The sequence below is a fragment of the Halichoeres trimaculatus genome, unplaced genomic scaffold (assembly GCF_033239565.1).
Source record: "Halichoeres trimaculatus isolate MK-OKI-2021-1 unplaced genomic scaffold, fHalTri1.1 fHalTri1_scaffold_20, whole genome shotgun sequence".
NCBI lineage: Eukaryota > Metazoa > Chordata > Actinopteri > Labriformes > Labridae > Halichoeres > Halichoeres trimaculatus.
In genome coordinates this window covers 15,179,858-15,205,584 of record NW_027437198.1, presented here as the reverse complement: position 1 = coordinate 15,205,584, position 25,727 = coordinate 15,179,858, and the positions used below count along the sequence as shown (strand labels likewise).

At 41.1% G+C, this 25,727-nt stretch overlaps 1 protein-coding gene across 18 annotated transcripts in view; it reads right to left on the bottom strand.

Moving 5' to 3' along the window:
• The window catches only part of nfixb (nuclear factor I/Xb), a 151,869-nt gene that overhangs the window by 19,548 nt on the left and 106,594 nt on the right, over positions 1-25,727 (bottom strand). For 9 of the 18 annotated variants that reach the window (XM_074696809.1, XM_074696808.1, XM_074696812.1 and 6 more), the window contains 6 exons: positions 10,228-10,293; positions 8,627-8,701; positions 7,593-7,713; positions 7,239-7,274; positions 6,480-6,610; positions 4,472-4,546 (listed from right to left, as the gene is read on the bottom strand). In XM_074696809.1, the coding sequence (XP_074552910.1) occupies positions 4,472-4,546; positions 6,480-6,610; positions 7,239-7,274; positions 7,593-7,713; positions 8,627-8,701; positions 10,228-10,293 (504 nt within the window). The remainder of the gene's footprint in view (positions 1-4,471; positions 4,547-6,479; positions 6,611-7,238; positions 7,275-7,592; positions 7,714-8,626; positions 8,702-10,227; positions 10,294-25,727) is intronic. The other 9 variants (XM_074696814.1, XM_074696822.1, XM_074696821.1 and 6 more) reach the window with 3 other exon arrangements.

The window sequence follows — 25,727 nt, the reverse complement described above, 5'->3', positions numbered from 1 at the left end:
GTAAGAACTAAATCAGATATGTTGCATGTTCCAGTAAAAGTGCATGGTGAACTGTGCTATTTCAGGATGAGAATGGCACAAAATATTTTATTTGCACTACACCACTACACTTACGCATTTAGACTGTCAGCAATTTTCTGCCAGCACTCCTTCCGTGCTTTAGCAGCGGCGACAGTGCTGCTTTTAACGTTAATTACATGTTTCACCTCGTCATACTTCCTCATGATCACCTCCTGCTCCTCCTGAGTGAAGTATGCGCTCCTTCTCTCTCCGCCTGCTCTGACACTCCAGACTGCTCCATGTTCGCGATTGGTCAGATGCAGCGGGCTCTGCCTTATATCTGTGCACGCGCTCATTGCCTAGCTGGATCCACTTGTGAGGTTGATAACCAACGTTGTAAAACCGTGTAGCGAGATTGCCGGCTACCACGCTCAGTTCAGCGAGGTAGCTCCAAGGCTGTCTCGCTAGACTGAACTTGCTTCGTAGAACAGGGCCCTGGTGTAAAGCAAGGGGAATCCTGATTCACGAGGAGAAAGATTCCTCAAAGCCAGTTTGGGACTTCATGCTTCCTCAGTGTAGATTGATCAACTATCCCACTTCGTGGACAGAACTGGCAAAGAACAGTAAAGAAAATTACGAAGCAGTAAAGGCAAGTTGATGGATCTGGACGGAGACAAATTGTATAAACTGAGGGCCAAAATTGAAAGAAAAATAAACAAAACAGTGTTTCAGGTAAAAGGAGCAGCAACTACACTTATCAGGAAGTAATGGGGTGGGTGTCTTCACTGAGCTCTCATTCTGTCTCAAAGCACAAGTACCTTGTGATAAGCTTGCAGAGTGTATAATATACATACGCAGTCTCCGCTATATCACCTACATCACCCGTTACTTCAGCAGAGTGAAAAAGCGAACCATCGACAGGGGCCATGTTGGAAATACTAAGTCAAGAGGTGGGCTTTGAGTCTCTTCACTAACAACTACAGGGTGCCTGTTAGTCACGTGAGCTGAGCTGTGTCTCTGATTGGACAAACTCGGGGTTTAAATATCTTCTTCTGCTGTGTTTGAAAAAAATTCACCCCAGTACAATGTGCAGACAGTGAAATTAGTTTGGGGGTTGTCTGCTTGGTGTCTACGTGGTTTCCGGCCTTACTGCAGCTAGCCTCAAGTGGATACTCGATGAACTGCGGCTTTAGCACTTCTGCACAGGCTTCTTTTTTCTACACCATATGTGGCCTTTTGGTTTATCTTGAAAAAAAATTAGACATCAACCTGACTTATATTCACTTGATGACTTGATAAAACCTCTTTGCAGCCAGAACCTAACTACCTCTGATGTGGTTTTGAACAACTTATTGATGCTTTACTGTAAAAGCTGTATGTTTTCAAAGGAAGAGTGTGTTTTCAGTACATAAACAAATCTACTACAAGTTTGAAACAATTGAGGAGACTTTTAGTGACTTTCATCAACTCTGAACAACTGTTAAGACCCCACTTCCTGTAATCATTACTGCTCAGTAATTTTGCACAATGGTTAATCTCCTTCTATTGAATCTGAAAAGTGTTTATAAATTACAGTACCTAGAAGATTCTTGGCAGCATACCATAGGATCATTCTAAGAGTTTTATGAAACAAATAACGGTTTCTTCCTTTTACAGGGGTCATACTTTTAAAAAGTGACAACCTACTGAAAACCTTGATGGAAGTAGTTCCCATCATTTCGCCAAAGTCCACGGAGTTCTATAAATCCCTGTTGTAACATTATATATCATTTTCACTGGCATAAAACATAATTCACAGTTACTGCATTTTCCCTGGTTCCATTAAAAGAGCTACATCTTTATCTTTTTAGACAGCTGAGGCACACAACATAGCATGCAAAATGGTGTGGAGGCAAATTCAGAATCTGCAAAACACCCATAAGTCCTTAGCTTCCAGGAATGCAGCAAATATTTATATACATTATTTTCATCTAGAATGCAGCACATAAAAATGATACTTTGGATAATTCTCATAAGATTAAACCACTGAGGACAACAGGAGTCTTACAAGTTAAATGCTCGCCATTATCTCAAGAACTGGACCCTGTAGTAGCATGTTGTTAAGTGATAAAACACCACAAAAACAAGACGTCATCTTTATAACTTTGATAAAAAAAAAACACTTGAAGCAATTTATGGCTCCAATATAATGTTATAATAGTTTCTAGGAGTTAATAGGTGACAGAAATTGGATCATTCATACACCATAAAATCGATAAACTGAAGCCAAAAATGTTGTGGATTCATAGCGTCCGATGTAATCAGGCCTATTTGGCTCCAGCTCCCTTGTGGTATGTATAGGGATGACTGCATGCCACCACAGTGCAAGTTCAATTAAAACCAGCTTATTACGCATAAACGGTCTTAAATTATACATATTGTTTTTAGTCTCTGTGATATTCCCTAATTAGTTTGTATCTTGCTGAAATATCTGGTACTACGTTGCTTCTCAGTGAGGAGCAGCAAATGAGGCCCAGATGTCCAATGAAAGCTTTGTCTGATAAAGCTAACAGAAGTTACTCTGATCTCTCTCTTAATCTGTGAATATGTGTGTGTGTGAGAGCCCTCTCTCTCTCACACACACACAGACACACACACACACACACACACACACACACACACACACACACACACACACACACACACACACACACACACACTCAGTTGTTTGTTCTACATTATTTCTGTGTCCTGCTCCTGGCACACAGCACAAGCAGACTGACAGCCAATTGCTCCCATGACCCTGTAGTCTTGCCACGCTAACAAGCTGGCCACCACACAAACTCACTGTCATAGAACTGGTCCAGTAGCATGTGCATGCACCCACCCACACACACACATACTTAACACACATCAAAGGGGAGAAAAAGCTCACACACTTGTCACTAAGGTTGTCAAGAAACAAAGTAATCCACTGACTCTTACTGACCACCTTTTAATGGTCAGCACTCAGCAACGCTATGCTATCATGCTCCAGGAAAACAAACACTGATTTGTCTGTTACAGTTTTGAACCCATATCATAAATTAAAAAACAAGAGTTCTCTGTCAATTTTACCAATACTTTTCTGAAGCAGTATCTTGTTTTTTCCACCACTGAGCAGCAGGAGCAAGCAGGCAGAGGAGAGAGTGGAGCAGAGCAGGGTGGGATACAGCAGACTTAATGATGAATTACATGATCACCTGCTATGCCTCAGAGCTTTTCATTCAGGTAGAAGATCACCTCCAGAGCAAGCACAAGCAGAGGCGGAGGAGTACCCACCCCCCTTCCCACCTTCCCTCCTCCATCCCTCCTCATCTCTCACTCCCAACACCACCACCACCACCACCAGAACAGATGTCTGCTGTAACCCAGTAGCTCCCTTTGCTGTAGACACATGGAGGCGCCATCTGGACCGGAACGCTGCTCCTCTCCAGATTGGGGAGTGCCTGTGTGTTTATGTGTGTGTGAATGTAAATCAGTGAAAGAGATTAAATCTTGTCTCGCGTGTGTGTGTGTGTGTGTGTGTGTGTGTGTGTGTGTGTCTGCATGCCATTTGTGAATGTGCGTGTTGGTGAGTAAGCATGTCTCGGAGACAGAAGGTGCCTCTCGCATGGATGACACACCTGAGTGCCTTTAGTGGTGTTTGTTTGGGACGTACGCTGTTTTTTTTCCGGCGCTATCTTTCAGACACGGTTGAGTCAGGCCGACGGCAGGTGGGACGCCACTCAACAGCTCTGTCCAAACAACTGGCTAACACAGCTACTCACCAAACCCTCATTCACTCACACACACACATACACTCACACACATCCTCCCTCTTTCTATCTTCACTGCTTGTGTTTTCTCTCAGGGCTCAACAAAAAATTACGACACCCGAAGCACTTCGCTGATTGATGCTGACAAAATCACACTGCCTCTGAGACACTGTTTGTATGCATGTGGTGTGTTACTACAATGTGGTTTTTGGACAAGATTCTGCACATAATTACACATTTGCAAGTGGATTGTTTATCAGACGGCGTGTAAGAGTAATTTGTGATTTTTTTTTTAATACATTGGGGATGTCTCCATCCTCCTAGATTTTTGATTTCTTTTACAGATTTACAACAGCATCTCTGAAGCAGACAGGCAGTGGACATTATGGAGCTACTGGGCTACCAAAAGGCTTTGGTAAACCCACAATGGACAACAGCAGACATCTGGTAAAAAACACAACCCCACCCAGCGGCAGCATAGCCAGAGAACAAGACACAAGAGAGGGATGAAAAAGAAAGAGACGAGGAAAGTAGAGAAAAAGGGGGAATGGGAAACGCAGAAGTGCTCAGAGAGCTCACAGGAAGTGCAAACAGATTTAAAAACAGGACAGAAGATGAATACAAATCGAGGTAGGTGTGAGCTGAGGAAGAGCATGTATACATGTACACAGTATAATGTTTAATGTTGTTCTAACCATGGTAAGGAAACTGCACTCCATCGCTCTCATGCTTAATCTTCCTCTCCTGCACACTGGCCAAATGGTGCTGCACTGAAAGGCCAAACAGGGGAGAAGGGAAGAGTTAACAATGGAAGAGGGGAGGAGAGGAAAAGACAGAGATAGAGTGAGGGAGGCGGAAAGATGGAAGGGGAGAGAAAAGGGTGGTTAAATAATGGGCATACGGGAATTTAACAGAGTGCAGCAAATGTTCATAAAATAGTAACATCATTACTGCTGGCAATATTAAAACGGCAGCATGTGAGTGGGAGTGACAGATATAAATCAGAGAAGACGTGAATTTAGTAAAATCCCTGAGGTTAAAAACTGTACTCAAGAGATATTATGGGCTACAGTGAGTACAACTGACCAGGCCCCAGTCACAGTGGTAATACATGCAAACTGAAAGGTGACTCTGGACCTCCCTCCCTTCAAACATTCCCAACCATGACTCACTTCACTCATTTCAAAATCAACACAAACCCAACAGTTAGAAAAAAAACTACAACACATGACTTCTACTTCCTCCCTAAGTCTGATCAGTCTTTCTGTAGGTTAAACCAATACTTGTTGGTACAGTGTGAGTGTTGGCGATGAAATCTACCTGCCAGCAGTTCTAAAGCTCATAAAAAAATAACTCTTTGGTTCAATGCATAATAAGTACAAATTAAAAAGTCAGTGAGCTGCTGGTTTGATCTTAAATGGCACCATTTCAGCTTAAAGAGTACAACAGTATGTTAAATATGTCTAAAGTGTAATAATTAAATTAATTTATCCCATTTAAGCTAACAAGCTGTTAGTTTCAGCTTCGAATTAGTTCTATTTAAATTGTGCTTAGCTTCTCATTCACTTCTGATTAAAAAGTGAAAAAGTATCTTTTGTGTTATAAAAACAGTATGAGGCTCAGTCACTCACACACACCTGGCAAAAATTCACACACACCTACATGAGCTAGTGTCATAAGAGCATAGGACACCTATTTTTCATACAACACACAAAAAGATAAAATAGGTCAGTGAACTTTAAGTGTAAAGTTCACCATGCAGGATTTTTTTTCAGTTTATATTTGCAGAGGTTTAAAGAGTCAGTACACACCAATAACACTTCTGGGTTTTCAAGTAAAAGTTATATTAGAAAAACAGACAGTAAAGTGTCATTTAAGAGAGGTTCAAAAAAGTTTTTTTGTACTGGGGTAATGACAGAAGATGGAGCAGTAGAAGTCTCAAAACCTCAGCAAACAAAACCAGAAACATGTGGACGTTAAAATTGAAAAAAGATAAATATGTATTTCTCATAAACTTGCCCTTTAAGTCACCAACACCTGGCCCTGACAAAATGATGGTCCATCTGCATTAAACAGGCCTTTTCTGCACTTTGGGTTTAAAGTTATAAGAGGACTAGCAGTTGTGGATGGAAGAGGATGTAAAGGATAGTTGATATGAAGAGGGAATCATGTGATGGAGAGAATGGAGGAAGGAGTGGAGCTGTGGCTTCAGGTTCATGTCAAATCAGGAGAGATATATTTGCATTAAAAAGCCCCAAAAAGCATTTTTTAAATTAGCTTCTGAAACTTAGCAAAAAACCCTCCCTCCTGCTGACTGTCAAATAAAAAGATTGATACCAGCTAATAGAGATGACGGGCAACAGGTTTCCCACTTGTTATTGTTCAGATGTCAGAATAATGGCACCAGTCTTTCATTTAATTCTTCAAAATGAAGAACATATATACATTTTCTTTAATATTGAGGAATTCTTTTAAAGTGAAGATCAAAAATAAAATGTGATGATTTTTTCAGGGGCTTAAGAGTTTAATGAAATGAAATTCCCTGAAGAAGAAACAAACTGATGGAGTTGTTTGTGCCTCAGTCTCCATCAAATCATTATTAGTTAGATAATAATTTTAAATGAGCCACATTTTGTGCCTGATTTGACTTGGACCTCTGCCCAGCTCCAGGAGAATCTGATGAAGAGGTTGTTGCAGAATTACCTGCATCCACATCATTAGGCCAACCGCTGGACTGAGAGCTGCTGCCAGCCGCCGGGGAGCGGCCTGAGTAGAAGACATCGTCCACCGGGCTCTCCATCTCGCTGTCGTCAATTGACTTGCGTTTGTTGGAGCTGAGAGGGAAGAAAGAGGGCTGGTTTTCATTTTCTGTTTTTACGGACTTGCATGCAAACCTAGGTTTTCCTAGAAGCTACAAAGAAGCTACTGGGCATATTTAGACTGTAATGAATGTGCACATATCATCTCTGGGACATTTGAGGACAAATGCTCGTGCTTATTTCAATCAGACATGTCTCCATGAAATCAAATGTAATACAAATTCAAAAAGGTTTCATTTTCCTTCAGTGTTTTGTTTTCTTGTTATGTTCTCGCTTGGGGCGACATGCAGCTCAACTAGAGACAGTGAGACAAAGATGAGGCCAGAATTTGTTCGACATGCTGTGTGCATACTGGCCTGAAGCAGCCTCATGCCAGAAACTGAGAGCAGAAAGTGAGCACAGTGATGCTGGAATGCATTTATGCATGTGTTTGCAGATTCTTATAGACTCACATCTGTGACCAATAAAATAAAGGAGGTAGTGAACGCGCAGTGTTTCACTGCTGATCCAAAATGTTTAAATATATGTGTGCTCTTGTGCGTATCTGAGTGACAGCATGCGTGTGTGGCTTTTGTGAGAGCATAATGCAGGGGTCTGTGTTACATTAGTATCAAGGGAGATATTCAGTAATGAGTGTAACTACCTCCGTGGGAGACTTGCATAAAGCTCCATTTCAGTCCTGCAGCGTAAGATGAGCGAAAGAGGACAGCAGAGGGAGCAAAGGGGAAATAACAGAGACAGAGACACAGGCACGGACAGAATGAAGGACAGATTGGTGGGAAAAAATGAGGAATGAGAAGGATTAGTGGTGAAGAAGGAAAAAGGGGGGAAGAAAGGGGAAAAGAAAGACCGCAATCAAAAAAGCAGAGCAGGCTTGGCATTTCGAATACAGCAGTGTTAAGAGGTTAAAGAACTTAGAAATGAAAACATCAGAACAGAGGAAAAGAACATATTAAGCGTGTGTGTTTTGATTCAGTGTACTGTCATGTTTCCACACCTGGTAGAAGGAGTCGAGGTGATGGAGCGCCGTCCCAGGGTCACCTGGTTGATGTTGTAGTAGCCGGGGCTGTCCAGGTCAGCCAAGGAGAAGTTGGGGCCTGTTGCTGTAGCAACTGGGGCTGAGGATTGCAGGCACAGACAGAAGCAGAGAGAATATCAAACAGTTTGCACCTTCATAATGAAAACAACATGTTTCCATAAAAAAGATGGCATTTATCAATCATTGTTCACTTCATTACACTGCTTTTTATGAGCTGGATGTGTACCATGTTTGACTGGACTGAAGTTTCTTAATAATATTCAGATTGCATTGCATCATGGCCCTAGTTTGTTATCTGTGTTTAAAATTGCAAAATCAGAGTATTTCCAGAGAAATATCGAGTACATTTCTACAGAAATCACTTTTATTACCGTCCACATTGTTCAGTGTTTTCTTATTGCTCATTTTTTGGTTAGATTTCTCAATTTTTCTTTCCCCACTGGAAGATTTTTTCCCTTTTACAAGCAAAGCAGGCATCAATTTTTTCTCTAACATCTTAAAATAAGACATTTTTCTGGATTTGTCAGGTGAATGTGGTTCAATTTAAGTCTAATAAGACATTGTTACTAAAAACTTACTTTTTCTACTGACTCCATCGATTTCTGCTGTTAACACAACAATTTTCCAGTTTGGGATCAATAAAGTAACTCTATTCTTTTCTATTCTATTCTATTTTAGAATCTTATCGGCTGAATGTTGATTGTCCCAATCAGGGGACAGTTGCAAGGAGGAAAATAAATATTTATGGATATTTTTTGGGTCAAAGCTTGAATACCTATGAAACTTAATACCTCATAAAACCACAATTAAGACTTTTCAATACTTTTTAAGGGCCTTAATTTTCCCAAAATTGATTTATCAAGTTTGAATAGTTTTCAAGACCCCGCGGACACCCTGTAAAAAGAAGACACTTTAACGGATTTCAGTTTGGTCTAACGGGGACACTGTGTCGTCTATCTGCAGATTGATGTAAAGTGAAAGATGTGACTCACTTTGTGACACGCGAACCAGCTCGGCTACGTTCCACACCCCTGAAGTCACAAAGCAGTCCTGGAAACTCAAGTGGCCTGGGTGAGAGAAAGGAGAGAGGAGGTGCATGTGAGAGTCGGCTGCATGGATGTACACACACACCAAAGATGCATTGAATTACATGTGCACACAGAAAACCACATATACATGAGAAACAAGGATGAGGGAGCTGAAAAACACATGTATGGAAAAATCTAGCCAACTTCCGGAGTCATCCAGTGGGGCCATGTGTTTTCTATAAGATACAGCAGGCCGGTGGTTTGGATGTTATCATTTATTTTGACTGTTGACAGTCCAACACACACAACCAATCAGATAATACAAGTAAGACTCAACATAGACTGCCATAGCATGTATATAACAATGTGTTGTGATTTTTCTACATACAGTACATGTTAACATACATATGAAGGAGATACTGAAGCATATTGGCTGTTTTGAACACAAATGCACACAAATAACAGAAACACGAGCAAGAGCAGCTTCTTCTTAACAATAACTATTAAAAGTAAATGTTTGGTCTTTAGTCAGTTTTTACATCTGTAACTCTCAACTCAAACAGTTACGATTACATTGTGCTCATCAAAGTGATTGGTGAGATCTGGGAACAAAATAAACATTGCTACAGAACGGTTGCCATGTTTGGAATTAGAAACGTGAACTTTCCAGTGTTTACAAAAGTTTTAAACAAGCAAGGTCACTCTGATCTGCCAAATGACTTTAATTGGAGTTAAAACCTGGGAGAAAATGAAATGTCACAAACAATTTTTGGGGAGTACTTGTAATTGTAAGAAGAAGTGAAAAGTGGTTTAAAGATGTGATTGGAGACGAGACAGGGAAATTGTTTTACCGTAATCCTTTGTTTTCACCTTGAAATGAGTTCGACTGATTTTGTTTGAAACCCCAAAAAGTCTGACTGCCCCATCTGGAGTTGATCTTTAGGCTACATCATAGTGTTCTTATATCTCAGCCATAACTCACGTTATGATCATAATTACTGATAAAGTATGTCTGACAAGAAATATCACGTTTTTAACTGCTCATTTTGACTATGAAGGCCAAACAACAGCCATTATCTTGGACTACTCATATAATGTGGTTTGTGTTAAAGGGACACCCTGAACTTTCAATCCACATCCGTCCTCCCTCCGTTTTTCATCTCTCCATCTGTGCATCTTTCCTCCTCACCCCCGACTCATTTTCATTTCAACCACCATCACTCCCCTGACTTCGTCTCTGCTTCCTTCACTCCATCCCCGTCCAGGGTTAACCACAGCGGGGACAGCGCATGAGGTCAGCGCTCAGCTCAGCAGCAGCCATGTGGTTCCCATCTTACAATAACGTCAGCGTGATTTATGAGCGGCCCGCCACAATCCCGGCACAGCCCCCACGCTACAGCACCATCGGCTCTCCTTACCATAATAAACTTCGACCCAACTCTGCTGGGGCACTTACACACACAGAGAGGCCTGTATGCAGAGCGTACGGCGTAGTGTGTGCGCAGGTGTGACTCACTGTTCCAACAGGTAAATCAAACACTTCCATCCATGCACTGAAGTCTTACCATTTGGTGGGGGCTTCACGTCTGTGTCTCCTTGCTGGTTTGAGTTGTCTGATTGTCCTGATTGTTCTGAAAGAGAAGAAGAAAAAGAGAAACGAGAGATGGTTAGTCAGGTGGACAGATGTCTGGACACTTCCCAAGGTGAGGCGGTGAGTTAGTTTCAGAAAGAAAAGTCGCCTTGGTTCTTAAACCAGGGTACACGCTAAAATCCTGAGGTTGATTTCAACACCTCTTTAAGACTTTTTCAAAAACCTTTAAAAAGTTTTAAGACTTTATCACAACTTTCAGTTGTTGTTGGGATCCACTTTTTAACAGAACAAATGAAACTAAAGGCAGGTTTATCAACACTCCCACAAATGGATACGGGAGTTATTCAAGGCCCACTTGCTGAAGAAAATGAGAAATTATTCAAAATTTATGAAAATTTAAAATTTAGGACATGTGCCGGAGATTGTGTGATTTGCTTTCATGTTGTATTTAATTTCTCTTTAAGAGACTAGAAATTACATTATTTTAAGCTGGTGTTTATACCACTCACAATCCTTATTGTTGTATTTTATTGTAACTAGAGTCTTTATGTATTTTTTTTTTCTATTTTTTTCTTTTTGTATTTTTCTACTGACTCCATCGATTTCTGCTGTTAACACAACAATTTTCCAGTTTGGGATCAATAAAGTAACTCTATTCTTTTCTATTCTATTCTATTCTATTTTAGAACTTTATCGGCTGAATGTTGAACGTCCCAATCAGGGGACAGTTGCAAGGAGGAAAATAAATATTCATGGATATTTTTGGGGTCAAAGCTTGAATACCTATGAAACTTAATACCTCATAAAACCACAATTAAGACTTTTTAATACTTTTTAAGGGCCTTAATTTTCCCAAAATTGATTTATCAACTTTTAATACTTTTCAAGACCCCGCGGACACCCTGTAAACTAAACATGAACAGACGTAGGGCTCTTAATCAAGACGGGTGCATATTTCCACTCAGGTTAAAACCTCAGTTTAAAGTCTCAGAGAGGCAAATGGAAAGGTTGACAGCCTCATTTCTGGAGAGTGTCCAACTGGGAAAACCACTTCTTGAACTAAGAAGGAGTAGCACCACAAAAACAATTCATTTGGAGGGCTTAAGGGTCTCTGGAGTGCTTGTCCTTTTTGGCTTGAAAACATCTTCCCCCCTTTCTGGGACCCCTTTACACTCAAATGTACAAAAACAACATTGTAGAGAAGGCCTTAAGACACTCTAAGACATCTTAGTGATATTTTTGGGGTTCTGGATCATTCTTGAACTAGTTCCTCTGTGATCAAACTGTTGTTTTTTCATTAAATGTCTTTAGTTTCACAATGATTTGCCTCCAACGTCCACATGATTTAAAAGTCAAGGTCTTTAAAGTGTAAATTGGTTTCCCAACGAAACCTTTTACCCTCTACTTCTGACTTGATCCTTAAGGGGTGCTTGTAAATTGTACACTTTGGACTCTAACCAATGTTTGAGTTGCATCTACTGTGTGTGTCTTAGCATCTATAGGGCCAGGCTGGCAGAAAGCTGCCTGCTTTAGCTCATCGTGTTTGACCGGCTGGCTGCCATTCTTTCTCAGATGTGTAATGCAGCATTATGGAGTTTTATGGTTGTATCGTGTTTGCAATTCAGGCCAATCGCCCTACAGCACTGACGCTTTAAGACAGCCCTGGGCCAAGTCTCCGAACCCAGAGCGAGGCCCCTTTTCAGGCACAACTAGGCCCCACAATCTCAACATCTTCAGTGTCCTAATCTTGGGTGGCATTGGTGGACAGGGTGCCAACAGGCTGATGCACTATTCACCCGATCTGTGCGTTGCCAAACCACGGAAACAAAAAGACACCAACAGAAAAAAGTCCTCACTTCAGGTCAGGAGGAGGAAGGGAAAACACACGAGGATAGAGTTTCTATGTTTTCCCGCAACACCCGTCCCTCATTCTGCAAGAGTGAGTCTATCTTTGTGTCTTTCCCTCTCATTTCCTCTCACATTCGTTTGTTTCTGCTTTCCTTTCTCTCCCGTGCTGTCGCTCTGTGGAATCCTGGCAGCCATCTTAGCCCTTGGCAGCCATCTTAGCTTTGGCGGTACCATGCATTCCTGCTAGCTGACGGCACACCCACACAAACACATACACACAGGCGCACATGCTTGCAAAGCACACTCTCTCATGTACAGACTCACTGATCTTAAAAATAAAAAAGACCTAAAGAGGACATGGAATGGAAATGAGGAGAGGATAAAACCACTGAGATGTCCGTCCTGCAGGAGTCAGATTGTTTGTCCTGTTCAATGAGAAACGAGAGCAGGTAGCGCCTTCACTAAGTTAGGAATGAAAGAAGAGAAAGTTGAGTGCAAACAGGTGACCATTCAACAATCCTCATCGTGGTCTTTACTCTGACTAAGACTGGTCTAAGTCTTGTAAACCTGGACTCGTGTAAATCTGAAATGCACTTTATGAGACTTTTAGGACAAATTTCAGCCCCTGGTCGTGATGCAACAGAGACAGCACATCACAGTAAACATCTCTGATGATAAGAGGTTGTTGAAGCCTTTGAGTACTTGTTTGTTAATGTTTGGCAGCAGTGCTGTGCTGGCATGAGCTCAATGTTTCTTTTTGTTTAAGTTTTTATTTTGGCATCAAACAGACTCCTGGCTGCTGTGCTATAACAACGCAGATACTACAATGGATCTATGCTGATTGGCCTTCGTGCTCTTGCTGTTTTTAACACATCACATGAGTGGAGACTGAAGCTCAAAAGTGTAAGATAAAATATATTTGGAGACTTGGTGAAGTTGCAGGAAAGAAAACTAAAACAGGGCGGTGTAAGATGCTCAAAAGGAAGAAAAAGATGTGACATAAAACGTTTCAGTGGCTGTGGTCTCACAGATGCAAAAATACCACTCAAACTCAGGCTAATGAGAATCCAAACTACTATTTTAAACAACTTAACTTTGGGATGCAGATTTTCAAACTGCTACATATTAAAATGTTGTAGAAATCCCTCATCAAGTGCTCAAAACAGTCAGTATTCAAAATAGCCAAGATCTTCATGACAGCCTAACGATGAAATGATGAGGCCTTTGCTGAAGAATCTCCAAACTGGTTCTTGATACGTTGGACGGGCTGGCCTCAAACATCAAGGTATCCAGAAGCTGGCCACTCAGAGGGAAGGGGGTCTGTGCAGCGGGGAGCCTTAAAGAGCCGGTGCACATTTCTTAAAACACCAGCTTGAGAAAATTATAGATTTTTTAAGCTGTTAATCATGGAAAGCTACTTCAGCTAGAGGGACAGAATAAAGACTAAAAGGAGCACAAAAGCCACTAGTTAACATTGTTGTACTATGCTACGTACAAGTCTTAAATTCATCCCTGCAGGGGAGCAGTCACTCATATGGATTCACTGACCACACAGAGGTTTAAGATGATCTTCAGAACATGAATGTTATGATACATTATAATCAGAATTATTCATTTTGACCCTCTCTGATGTTCACAAAAGGTCTGTACAGGCAGTCCAGGTCCAAACAGACAATAGCTTGAAGTACAGCAGCCATCATTTCTGTAAAAAATCGAAAAACTAATTCTCTGTTTCTAATTCTTCTTTGTAGCCTTATACTTGAACAGTGATGACTGAGCAAGCTTGTATTTACTTTGGAGCTTTAAAAAAGTTACTTAACAAACGACTTTCGTGACTATTTCTGTTTCTCACTCAGTCAAAGAAAGGAATCCACTGCAAAAAAATGAAAAATTATCAAGTGTTTTTGTCTTATTTAAAGTAAAACTTGTGTTGTTATACTTGATATGAACCACATTCAACTGGCCGGTCCAAAAAAGATCTTGTTTTAAATTGTTTTAAGACAAAAATGAAGGTCTGAATTGCTTTTAACAGGTAGAAAAAAAAAATCTGCCAAAGTAATAAGAAAAATTTGCATGAAAATCTGCTTAAAACTACAATAATGTCTTAATACAAGAAATTTTTCTCTTGTTCCTTTGGTAGATTTTCTATTTTTTTCTAATTTAACTTGTCAGGCAAATGTGGCTCATATTAAGACTAAAAAGACATTTTCTACTGAAAGTAAGACAAAAACACTTCATAAGATTTCAGTTATTTTCCAGTGTCTGGCTAAAAATGACTGAATAAGCTTAAGAAAAACTGGTTTAAAGGGTGGGAGAGAGTGAACAAATGATTGGTCCATTTTTTTCTTAATTTTCTCACTGATATCCAGAATCTATATTCTTTCTGAGTTGAGAAAGATAAATTAACATCACTTCTTAGAAACCAAACAGTATAAATTACAAATGTTTAGCATGTTTAAGACGTCACCTTAAAATGGGAGGCAGCCTGGGATGACACTGGCTGGGCTCTGCAGTAACTAATTACATGAGCATTGATTAACATGTTGGCTTGAATGTGCAGCAAACATGGATACACATGCCTCTGAAGCCCAATCAATTTTTTACACACACAGAAAATCACACACACAAATTAATACACTGATGAATCGCCCTTATCTTCTGCACACAGTTGCCCCGAGGCCCCCTGCATGCGCCCGCCAGAGATAATAGAGCAAAGACACACACAGGCCATCAAATATACCATGCTATCACTCTAATCACAGAGAAAAAACACACACAGAGACACAGAGTTCATTCTGTGTCTTGGTAAGTACACAGCTGCTGTTGATGCACTAAAGTTAACACTGGCTTTACATTTTTCACACTCTGGATACAGACAGAGGCTGAAGCTTCACACACAGGTCAACGTATACACACTCAAAGTCACACTCACTTAATCACAATTCATCAGACACAAAGACAGAAAAACATTAGGACACACACACAAGTGAAAACCATAAAGAGACACTTGACTCAAAATGACATACACATGTTCAGTGGCTCAGTGAGAGGCGGCCACTGCCAGCAGTAATGGACTCATTTACCACTCAGACATTCATATACAAGAGCACTGTGCTCATACAGGCACTTTTTGTCGTTAATTTACAAAACAGCTCAGAGTGTTTGTGCGCTACAAGTACACATCAGCAAACAGACTCACTGCGATCCAGTGTGCACTAAATAAAGTGGATTTAAGACTGACGGTAGACTGTGAAATCCACATTATGAGACCAACACTGGGGCTGAAAAAAGTAGCTCTGAATGGAACTTAGGGCACGGTCACACTAGCCATTCTAACTGTACCGTGCAGAGACGTGCATCGTGCTTAAGCATGGCACCAAGGGGCAACATCGGAACGGAAGTGCTAAAAGTCGCTGAAACCGTGACCGGAAGTCTTGTACATACCCAGGAGTAAAAACTGACTTTTATGGCATTGAAAAGCATATTTACAGCCTGGTTCAAAAAACGGCTTGGGTCTAAAGCCACCAAGCAGACCGGTTTGGTTCGTCTTGGTACGGTGCACATTTTGTGGTGTTTCCACTGACTTATCCCAGGACAGACCCCCAAATAACCGAGACGAGCCGTCCCACGTTTTGGGACTCTTTCGTATGGGTGCCAGACTGAACTGATCCGCTCTTGGAAGGTGGAGCAACAACACGGCACACTGGTGATTGATCGTACTGAACAGAACCGGACTGCTTGGTGGAAACGTGGCTTATAACACGGATTTCACTATTGGCAAACACTGTACAGTGAGTGAAGTTTTTTCTATCTCTGCAGTTTAGAAGTTATTAGAACCGTTTGATTTTCTAATCAGAGAGGCACAGCTCAGGTCATGTGACTGCCAGGCGCCCTGTAGCTGCTTGAAGAAAAACTCACAGCCAGCGTCATAGCAAATGTGGCTGTGTCCGCGGATTGGCTCCATTTCACGGTTTCAGTAACAGACAGGTGACGTCGCGAAGGCTACGTCTATGCTTTGTAAAGTCTATGCATAGTTGCTTTTTTGAGAGATAAACAGAGATAAATGCTACTGTTATCTCACACGTCCACCATTATCTAATGTAAGACTATAGTACGGCGTTACAGTTTGACTTTTTTTTCTACTTACTGTGTTTGAAGTTTGACTTCTTTATTTATTATTGCGTTTACAGCTTGTTCTTATTTATCATTGGTTAACACTACAGTTCTTATGTAGACAGTTTTATAATTAGTTCCTTGTTTTAATTTGATAGTGTTCTGTCTCTGTCTTGAATCATATGGGTATTATAATAATTTGTGTTCATATACAGTATATTTCCTGTGTACATCAATGAATTTATTATATATATCAGCCGATATATCGGATATCGGCCGATATATTGGATATTGGCTTTTTTTTGCCCCCAGTATCGGTATCGGCATTGGCCCCAAAAATCCCATATCGATCGGGCTCTATCATGCAGGACTGCTGCATGCATGGACATGCACTGAAAGTTAAGGAATATGAAGCAGCAGTAGCTGCAGCTAGCATTACTATTACTATTTCATCACTGAAATAATGACTGGTGTGCTTCACGTCACTTGTCCCATTAGGCTAGCCCAGGCATGGGCAAACTACCGCCCAGGGGCCACATGCGGCCCATTAAACGTTTTAATCCGGCCCGCCGAACTTGAAAAAATTAAATGAATAAACCTTGTTAATGTTTTATTTTCCCTGCAATTCTGATGTTTTCCCACTAGATGGCACACTGTAGATACATTGGCTTTGTTGAGGTGAAGCGTAGGCCTATTTCTCCACTTTTGCACTTTACCCTCTGAACCATCAGCCCTTCTGTAAAGATGAACGGACCTAAGAAAAGGAAAGTGGACTAAGAGTATCGAGTGTTTAATAAGGAGTGGACAACTAGATATTTTTTTCACTGAACACCGATCATCTGCTGTTTGCCTCATATGCCAAGAAACTGTGGCGGTTTTTAAAGAGTATAATATTAGGTGTCACTTTGCCACAAAGCATGCTAACTATGCTAGCAAGCTGTCAACAGAAGAATGGGAAGCTGCTGCTCAAAAGTTGGCAGTTAATTTAAAGGCTCAACAAAGTTTTTAACAGATCAGATATAACGCCGCTCCACAGACTGACTCGCTGCCCCTGTTTTGTCCTTGCACTGGTCGTTGTTGACTTTTGGCACCAGGGAAACAAATTGAATGGAAGGAGCAGGACAAGTAGGCTACATCTGCATCTCCTACCGTTTTTGAAAAAAAAGAAAAAAAGACAGTCAGGAGGAGGGTGATGGTGATATCCTGAAGGATAACAGAACTTTCAGTGCTTTAAAATAGAAATGGTTAGTAATAAAAAAAAGGCACATTTTATTCATTTGATTTTCAGTGTTTTATGACTCATTCCAAAGTCAGATATTTTTTTTGTAATGCTTTTCTTCATTTTCATTTGAAATTAAAGCACATATTTTCTTCATATCCCAAGATGTGTATTTTTTCTCCAATGAGGTGGGGTTACCAAAGCACTCCATCCATCTGCTCCTGGTCCAGCCCCTTTGTCAAATGTTAGAACCCATTGTGGCCCATGAATCAAAAAGTTTGCCCACCCCTGGGCTAGCCCTTGATCAGTCAGCCAGGGTTCAGCACCTTTACCATATGCTCAATTTTTGTCTCCACCTTCTCTTCATAATGTCTTTTAAGGATAACTTACTCAGACATGGTAAGGTTCGGTTAAATAACAGGTTTTCTCCACTGACTGCTCCACACACACAACTCCTCTGTTCATCCCCCGTCTTACACACTCCCAACCCCCTCAAGCTCCTTCACTTCTGTCCAGACCCAGTCGTTCTTCCTAGGCTGTGTTAGCACAAGCAGCAGCTAAATCTCAGGCTCTGAGAATCTCCAGATGTGGCATTGGAAAGCCCAAAATGGCCTGCAGAGCACATGGATATTGAGATATATACAAAATATACAGTAACTCTGACTATAATGTTGTATGCATGCACAGCTTCATGATGAGGGAAGATAGATGTAAAGCAGATGCCGCACAGCCACTGACTGACATATTTATATATACAAGTATGTTTGAGTCTAAGTGTGTGTGGTTGAACAGTCTCACCCCCTCTCTCCACCCCCACCTCCCATCCACCAGCCTCTGGAGAAAGAAACCAAACAGCCTCCCCAATTGGGTTTCGCTTAAGAGGTTTATCGGTATGTTGCTAAACATTCTGACCTTTTTTTTTTAATCTTTAATGCGCTTAAAATGTTCCAAACCCTCCTAATCCCCACGGCTATCCCACACAGATGTTCACTCGGCTCTTTTATTGGACATCATTTTAACATCTTTTTTTTCTTCTTCTCCTCCTCCACCACCTCCTTCATCCTCTTCACAGCTCTTTTCTCCCTCCTTCGTTTTCATTTGGAGTGTTTTTTTTCTCCTCCCCCAAAAAAGTCATCACACTCAGATCGACCCCCCCGCCCCCACCCTTCATGGACTTCAATCTTCTCCAGGCAAAGCTCATCCTGACCCTGGTTTTTAAGCCAGTCATTCTTATTGGACACTGCTGCAGTTGGAAAGTACTTAATGGTACTGTATGACTGTCCCTTCAGTGACCTGAGCTTACTGCGGCTGCCTCGGGTTCAGACAAACCAAAACAAATGTGAAAAGAAGCCACCTTCTCCACAGGTGTCCTTGAACGTTTGGCTGGGGATTCACTTCGTTAGAGAAAGTAAAGTAATCTGTAACAGCCTAATAACAGGAGGCATGATCTAATCTCTGTGGTTACACGGTCTTCCTGCGGAGCAATTACACCATCCAAAACAACCACAACACATCTGAGTCTTCCCCACGACTTAACCCTTTCATTCACAAACACATGAAGTTTCCATCTTTATAAACCACTTGTTGTAAACAATAGATTGAAGGACAGATTTCAGAATGAGAGTTGATATAAAAACTGGACACATACAGGCAGAAAGAGTTTCAGTAGTGAGAGTACACACCAGAGATGGACCAATCCAACTTTTTAAGTCCTGATATCAATGCCTGGACTTTGGTATCAGTTGACACCAGTACTGATCTGATCCAATACCAGTATCAGCTGAACATTCTCTATTCCTAAATTTGAGGATAACACTAAGAATATTTTTTGGCATCTTCAGGCTTTTTTAACTTTGTAAACCAAGTTATCACCTTCATGGCTGTGCCACGATGTGCTCTGTTACTCAAGCTTACATACTTTTTTCCCTGCTAACTAACTTGCCAGTTCCCTTCAGCAGACGTTTTTATATTCATCATCATCATCAGCTTGCATGTGTCCACCTGCATTTGGTTCCTGTCCTTGCTTACTTACTTACTCTTACTGAGAACTATGATAGTCTGTCTGCAGGCATTTCCCTCAAACCCTCGTGTAGAAAAATTCATTGAATATTAGAGACTGTCTGTAGCTTCAGAGACAACATCCAGAGTAAGGAAGGTAAAACCCAACTACATGTGGCTTCAAGTGGGGCTGCACAATAACAGCTAAAGTAAAAACACATTTATTAACACACCTTTTAAATCACATACATAAGTTATGTTAAAACGCTGAGCTAGCGTGTGTTTTTTGGCACTTTTAACAGCTGGCATTTAATGAAAACGTTAATTATAAGCACACCTTTGACAGTTTATGGAGGAGAAAAAAAAACATATGTGAGTCTTACTAAAAGTCAAGGTTAAACTGAGGCGCAAAATATACCCTGGCACTCTTGGACCACACCAAACCTAAACCAAACAGTTTAAAGCATCAATTAGCACCATAAATGTATGTGTGTAGATATAAATGTAATTGGCACTTTGACCCTTTCCTGATGCAGTGGACCCTTTACTTGCACAGTGCCCTGTTTCTCACTCTTTCACTTAAAGTTTAACTTGTACAAGCATCTAGGGCTGCAGCTATCGAATATTTTAGTATTCGAGTATTCTACTGAAAATCCCATCGATTAATCGAGTAATCTGATAAAATACATTTTTGTTTAGTTAAAGAGCAGTTATTTTTCAAATGAAAATTTTTCTCTTTGAGAAACAATATTTTCTAATACAGCATGTCAATAAGAGCACTTGCTTTAGTAGCTCCAAAATTTGTAAACACATTTTTTGTGCCTTGTACATCTCATCAAATGCTGCCGACCCAAATGGCACCCATTTCATAGAATGACCCATTAGTCTCCAGACTCCAGAAAAGAAGCTAGATTTGTTGCTAGTTGCTATTTTGTATAAGAAGTAGCTTCAGGGGTCTGAAAACTCTCTTAATATGGCCTCAGCTCTATTTGAAATACTCCTCTTTGATCTTTTTTAAAATTAAACGATTCCTCGAGGTGGAGAAAATTACTCGAGTATTTTTTGTCATCGAGTACCTCCAATCATTCGAGGAATCGTTTCAGCTCTACAAGCATCAATGTTGAGCTCTCATTGTGCTTTCAGTTATTTTGCAAAATTTTCAGACTTCATTGAATAGAAACATCAAAAGAAAGCTGCAACTGTGCGTGTGACTGCGCTCTTTAACGACACTTGGATAACTAATTTTAGGCGCATTCTGAAAGGGAGGAAAACACAGACCCCACTGGGAAGGTTTTTATTGAAAACACCTGGAGATGGAAATGAGAAAAGTGAGGAGAAAGGGCCAAAAATCAGCAGATAAGATTTAGTGATTCAGTTCAGCCTGTCTCCTCAACCTCTGTCAGCACCTTCCGGTTGTCTGATCTCCACAGCAAATGCTGTATTTGATTATACTGTTATACTTAAAAAAGCCAGTTTGTTGTAGTACAATCTATTTTAAAGTTGTATTATACAATATTCCTCCATCAATTTGTTAAATTTTCTTATGTAAAAACATGTAACGCAAAGTTTGGGGGTCCAGAATGGATAAATGGCGTTTCATTTCATTTTAATGGGGAAAATTTATTTAGAAAATGAGCAATTAGAGTTACAAGCTCTGTCACAGAAATGAATTAAACTTATAAGTCAAGGCACCACTGTATTCTAATTTGTTGGGCTGCATTTGTGTGTTTTTTCGCCATATTTTTTCAGGCAGTATAGCCTGTCAACTTTCAGTCAGATGAATCCCTTTTAGCTCGAGTTTCCAATGATGTGAGAAGTAGCACTCTGGCTTTTCTGTCTCAGAGTGGACTTCCCCTCTTGCTAATTTTGGCATTTTCCTGGGGAGTTTATTTGGCTTCCATATCCACACCCTACCTATAAAACCAGCAGCTTTCAATTCTGGCAATTCCCTCAGCTTGACACTGATGTCATCACAACAGCAGATCTCCAAGCAGACAATACTCCATCATTTTGATCCAGCTTTAACTCAGGTCTTTGAAGATAATCAAGGTTTGTTCTGGAAATCTGTGTTAAAGTGACAATAGTGAATCTGGATGTAGTTCACTGCATGCCTGGTATGTAACTCCATGTGACAGCACAGCATGAGGCCATGTGATTAATTGTGAAATGAATTTCTGTGCTGGTTCTGCTGAAGTGTGAATGTGTGGGCTTGAGACTATAAATACATCAGTTGGTGGCTATGGATGTGTGATTGTGTCTCATATATACGTTTTATGATAGCGTATATGTGCAAAAAATTCCGGAGAGCACATGTTGAGGCACAGTTGGAGATAAGCGTGTAAACATCTGTGACTGACAGGCTGAGCGGCAGAGTGTAGGAGGAGAGACAGCGTTCTTTTTTAAAGACACGTAACATGCGTGTGCATCAGCATGAAGAGCGGCTTGTGGGAGTATTTGCACGTGTGTGCTCCCCGCGCGTCTCAGTCGACGTACCGTTTGTGGGAAAGTTCAATAAATTTAGAGAGATTATTCTGCGTTAGATACACATCTGTGTGTTTGTATGTGTGTGTGACTGTGCGCTGCGTGGCCGCCTGGCCCGAGCCCTGTGCCAGCAAGGAGCAGGTGTGGGGAGGCAGCCCTGCGTTGCCCGTTGCCCATCTGCGTGGCCGTCTGTGTGCCTCCTGCGCCCTCTCTGTGCCAACGCCACACAGAGCTGGGGAGCCAGGGGGTGAGAGGGGGGTGAGAAGGGGTGAGAGGGGCCTAAAGGGAATCAACTATGGGAGAGAGAAGAGGGCAGGGAGTAGAGGGATGGAGGGGTGATGGGGAGGGGAGGTGGTTGGCACAATGCCCATACATACCCCCTCCCACTTTCTCCCTCTGCCCTGTTTCTTTTATCTTTTATCTGTGCCTATGCTGATGAGCCGTGATGTACAGGGAGACAAGGACAGGGAGAGAAAAGAGGGAGACATACACAGAGCTTTTCACCACACAGCTTGTTTTCAGGGTAGGAAAGTCTCCTTTCATCATTTGGGGCTTCAAATTTTCAAATTCTGAATCTTACTCTCAAAAAAAAATCATTTTTAATGAATATTAGTGTCCTGACTTTAAACACCTTTATCAAGGAATTCAATAAAAATCACTTAAAATGCGTATGGGAGAGTGTTATTTCTCCAGTTGGCCAGCAGATGTCACTTGTTGACAGTGGGGGGAACAGCACAGCAACACATGCTAAAGAAATCTGCCCGTAGTCGAGCAGGGGGGGGCAGAGAGACAGAAAGGCTTCAGTGGGGCTGCCCTCGCTTTAGCAAGAACTGAAGTGTTCTAAAGTTTTTCTGAAGTTTCCTATCAACTCAAAAACCATCAGTGGCCCCAAAGAATAAAGTCACAACTTTCAGCGAAAAAGTCCTTTTTTTGTTTTGATTGGACAAAACCAGATTTGATCTTTTCCATCGAAGAAGAATAAAAAAACTCTGCATCTGTTTCTCCTGACTGCATTGTGAAGCATGTTTCTTAATATCTCATAACCAGAGTGAAGTGACTAAAGTAAGTCCATACTTCAGACACAGCGAAGCATGCCTAAACTGCCCTGATGATATCTGTGTGTGTGTGTGTGCATGTGTGTGTGTGTGTGTGTGTGCAGATACGAGTATAAAACGTATAGCACTAAGATTTACAGCTCTAAGTGAAGACATGAGCCACCCTGTGCAACCCCCTGTTGTGATGTGTGTTAGTGTGTGTGCATTCGTCTGCGAGTGTGCAGCAGCAGGGTCTGGGCATAAGTGGGAATGGGGATCATGTGATGCCAGTCTCTGCCAGGGAACAGGGGAGAGGGAGATAGAGGGGGAGGAGGGTTATAAAAAAACACAAAAAAAAGAATGAAAGAGAGGTAGAGGGAGGAGAGAAGTGGAGACAAGTAAAAGACAAAAAAGGAGTGAATGAGACAGAGAGGAAGAAAGGAAGAAGGGGGGCTGAGAGAGGAAAAGAGTGATAGACTGAGAAAGGGAGAGGAGTGGGGGGGTTAACGGGGGATTGTGAGAGCTGTGGGAACGTTTTGCCTGGCCAAGAAAGACGTGAGCGGAGAGAATAAAAGAAAGAATGAGAAAGAAAGAGAGACTTGTTGGCAGAGCAGAGGAGGAGAGGAGAGGGGAGGTGGGTATGAGTGGGGGGAGAGTGAGAGCAGCATACAGTGGGCACCAGCAAGGGAGCAGACACGATCAAACCCGGCACTACGGGGGAGACGAGGAAAAGCAAACACTCACACCGCCACAGCCACCAAGCGCCATCAATTTGCAACAAGCCAAATATTCACAACTATTCTCAGTTTCCCCCCATTAATAAATCTCACACACATCACAGTGAACTCCAAGAGTGTGTGTGATATGATCCAAGCCTGCTGCTGACAGCGAGATCATGGTGACCTGCCAATCAAACCAGAACTGTGGGTGTTTGTGTGTGTTTGTGTGTGTATTGTGGGTACGATACAGGGAGCTGCAGCATGACCTTTTGAACTTTTGGTTCATCAATGTTCCCTGCTGGGTCACTTTCCCTCAAGACAATTTCTCAGCATTAATCTCTCATTTGACTGAAACATTCTGCTTTAGGGACAGTTAGACCTGTCACGATAATCAATAAATAGATTAACCGAACGATAAATAAAAACGTCCTCTGTAAGTTTGCCAGCCTCGATAAACTGACACGTGCATGCATGTTTGTTTTCCTCCTCTCTTTCGACCAAAGAGGCTGAATGAGAAGATGGCTCACTACGCCTATCTTTCCTATTGTCGGGTGCATAGGTTCTATTGCAGATTTATAGTGGAGTGAGCATCTGTCAAAAATGCGATCTTTGGGGTACACCCGGAGAGAGCTGAAGCGAGCGTCCTGAGGGGTAAGGAGGAAACACACGCTAATATGAGTGATGGAACGAAAGATACGGTTCTTAAGCAGCCTGCCACAGTCCCAGTGTGGGAATATTTTGTTTTTTATCAGAATGAACAAAGTGTGAGCTCATAAACACCAACAAGCTGATATGTCGCATTTGTTTGAAAATAGTGGCGACGAAGAAGAAAAAGGGGAGGTGCAGCTGAGCCTTGTTCTTTGACAATCCACTCTTACTGAGGCTTTTGGTCGGCAAAGTAAAAGCCTAACAAATTTCTTTTGAGTAATGAATATTTTCTGTAGGGTATTTACTTGCCCAAACAATATTACAGTAACTAAGATGTGGATATATTAAACTGTAATACAATGTATAAAGAGTATTCTTTGTAATGAAACCATGAATTTTCCAGATGATGCCAATAGACTTCATCACTTTGTTATTGATGAGCTTAATGTGCTCCGTCCATGACAACCTCTCATCAATCAGAACCCCCAAGAATTTTTGATTTTTTTGATATGATGTACTTACTTTATTATCCCATTTATCATAATTACATCATTGAAAAAAAATCAAAATAATGTTGACAATAATAGCGTTTATCGGCAATAATATTTTGGAAAATTATCATCTAGCAAAATTTGTTATTGTGACAGGCCTAGGGACAGTGGGCATTTTTTTCAAAGAATGAATCCTAACAGGACAAATCAGGCAAACGGTGTCCCTTTACAGGCAGAAAGGTTTAAGTTTAGGGGGCAACAGGAGAAATCTGAAATGTGTCAGAGTGCTGCAACAACAATAATGTATGTTTAATGCTGCTTAGTATGAACTTTTTCCTATTGTACAATGCACTTACTCATATATTTTGATTACCTGATAATGGTAATCAGAAGAATAAAGATATTCAGTAAATATGTGAAACTGTGGTGTGAACAAATAGGCAAATACTCCTGTAGAAGTGATAAACTGCAAAAACAAAAACAGTTATAGCAGTAGTGTCAAATTTTATTTTATTTTTTTTTGCTTGATGCTTTTTACTGAAAAACTTCACAACTTTTCACAAACAACAATAACTTGAATGGTTCCACTTCATTTGACCTTCATTGAGAAAAATCAAGTGTGTCTTAGGATTCAACAATCAAGTTGAAATCTGGCTGAATTCCTGAGATGGCTCAGCAAAGGACACCTGAGAAGTGATCAACAGAAACACCAAAAGTGTTACACTTTTTAAAAAATAAAAGCAACCCAGTTGAATTGTACGTGCAGCATACGTTCTTTTCCATGTTCTAATTTATGACTGACCTCGTGCTGGCCGGACAGAGACACCCAAAGGGCCAGATGTAGCCTGTTGCCCTGGCATAGTATAAAAAGTTTGTTTCAAATAGGGATGTCTCAATATAACATTTTCACTTCCGATACGATT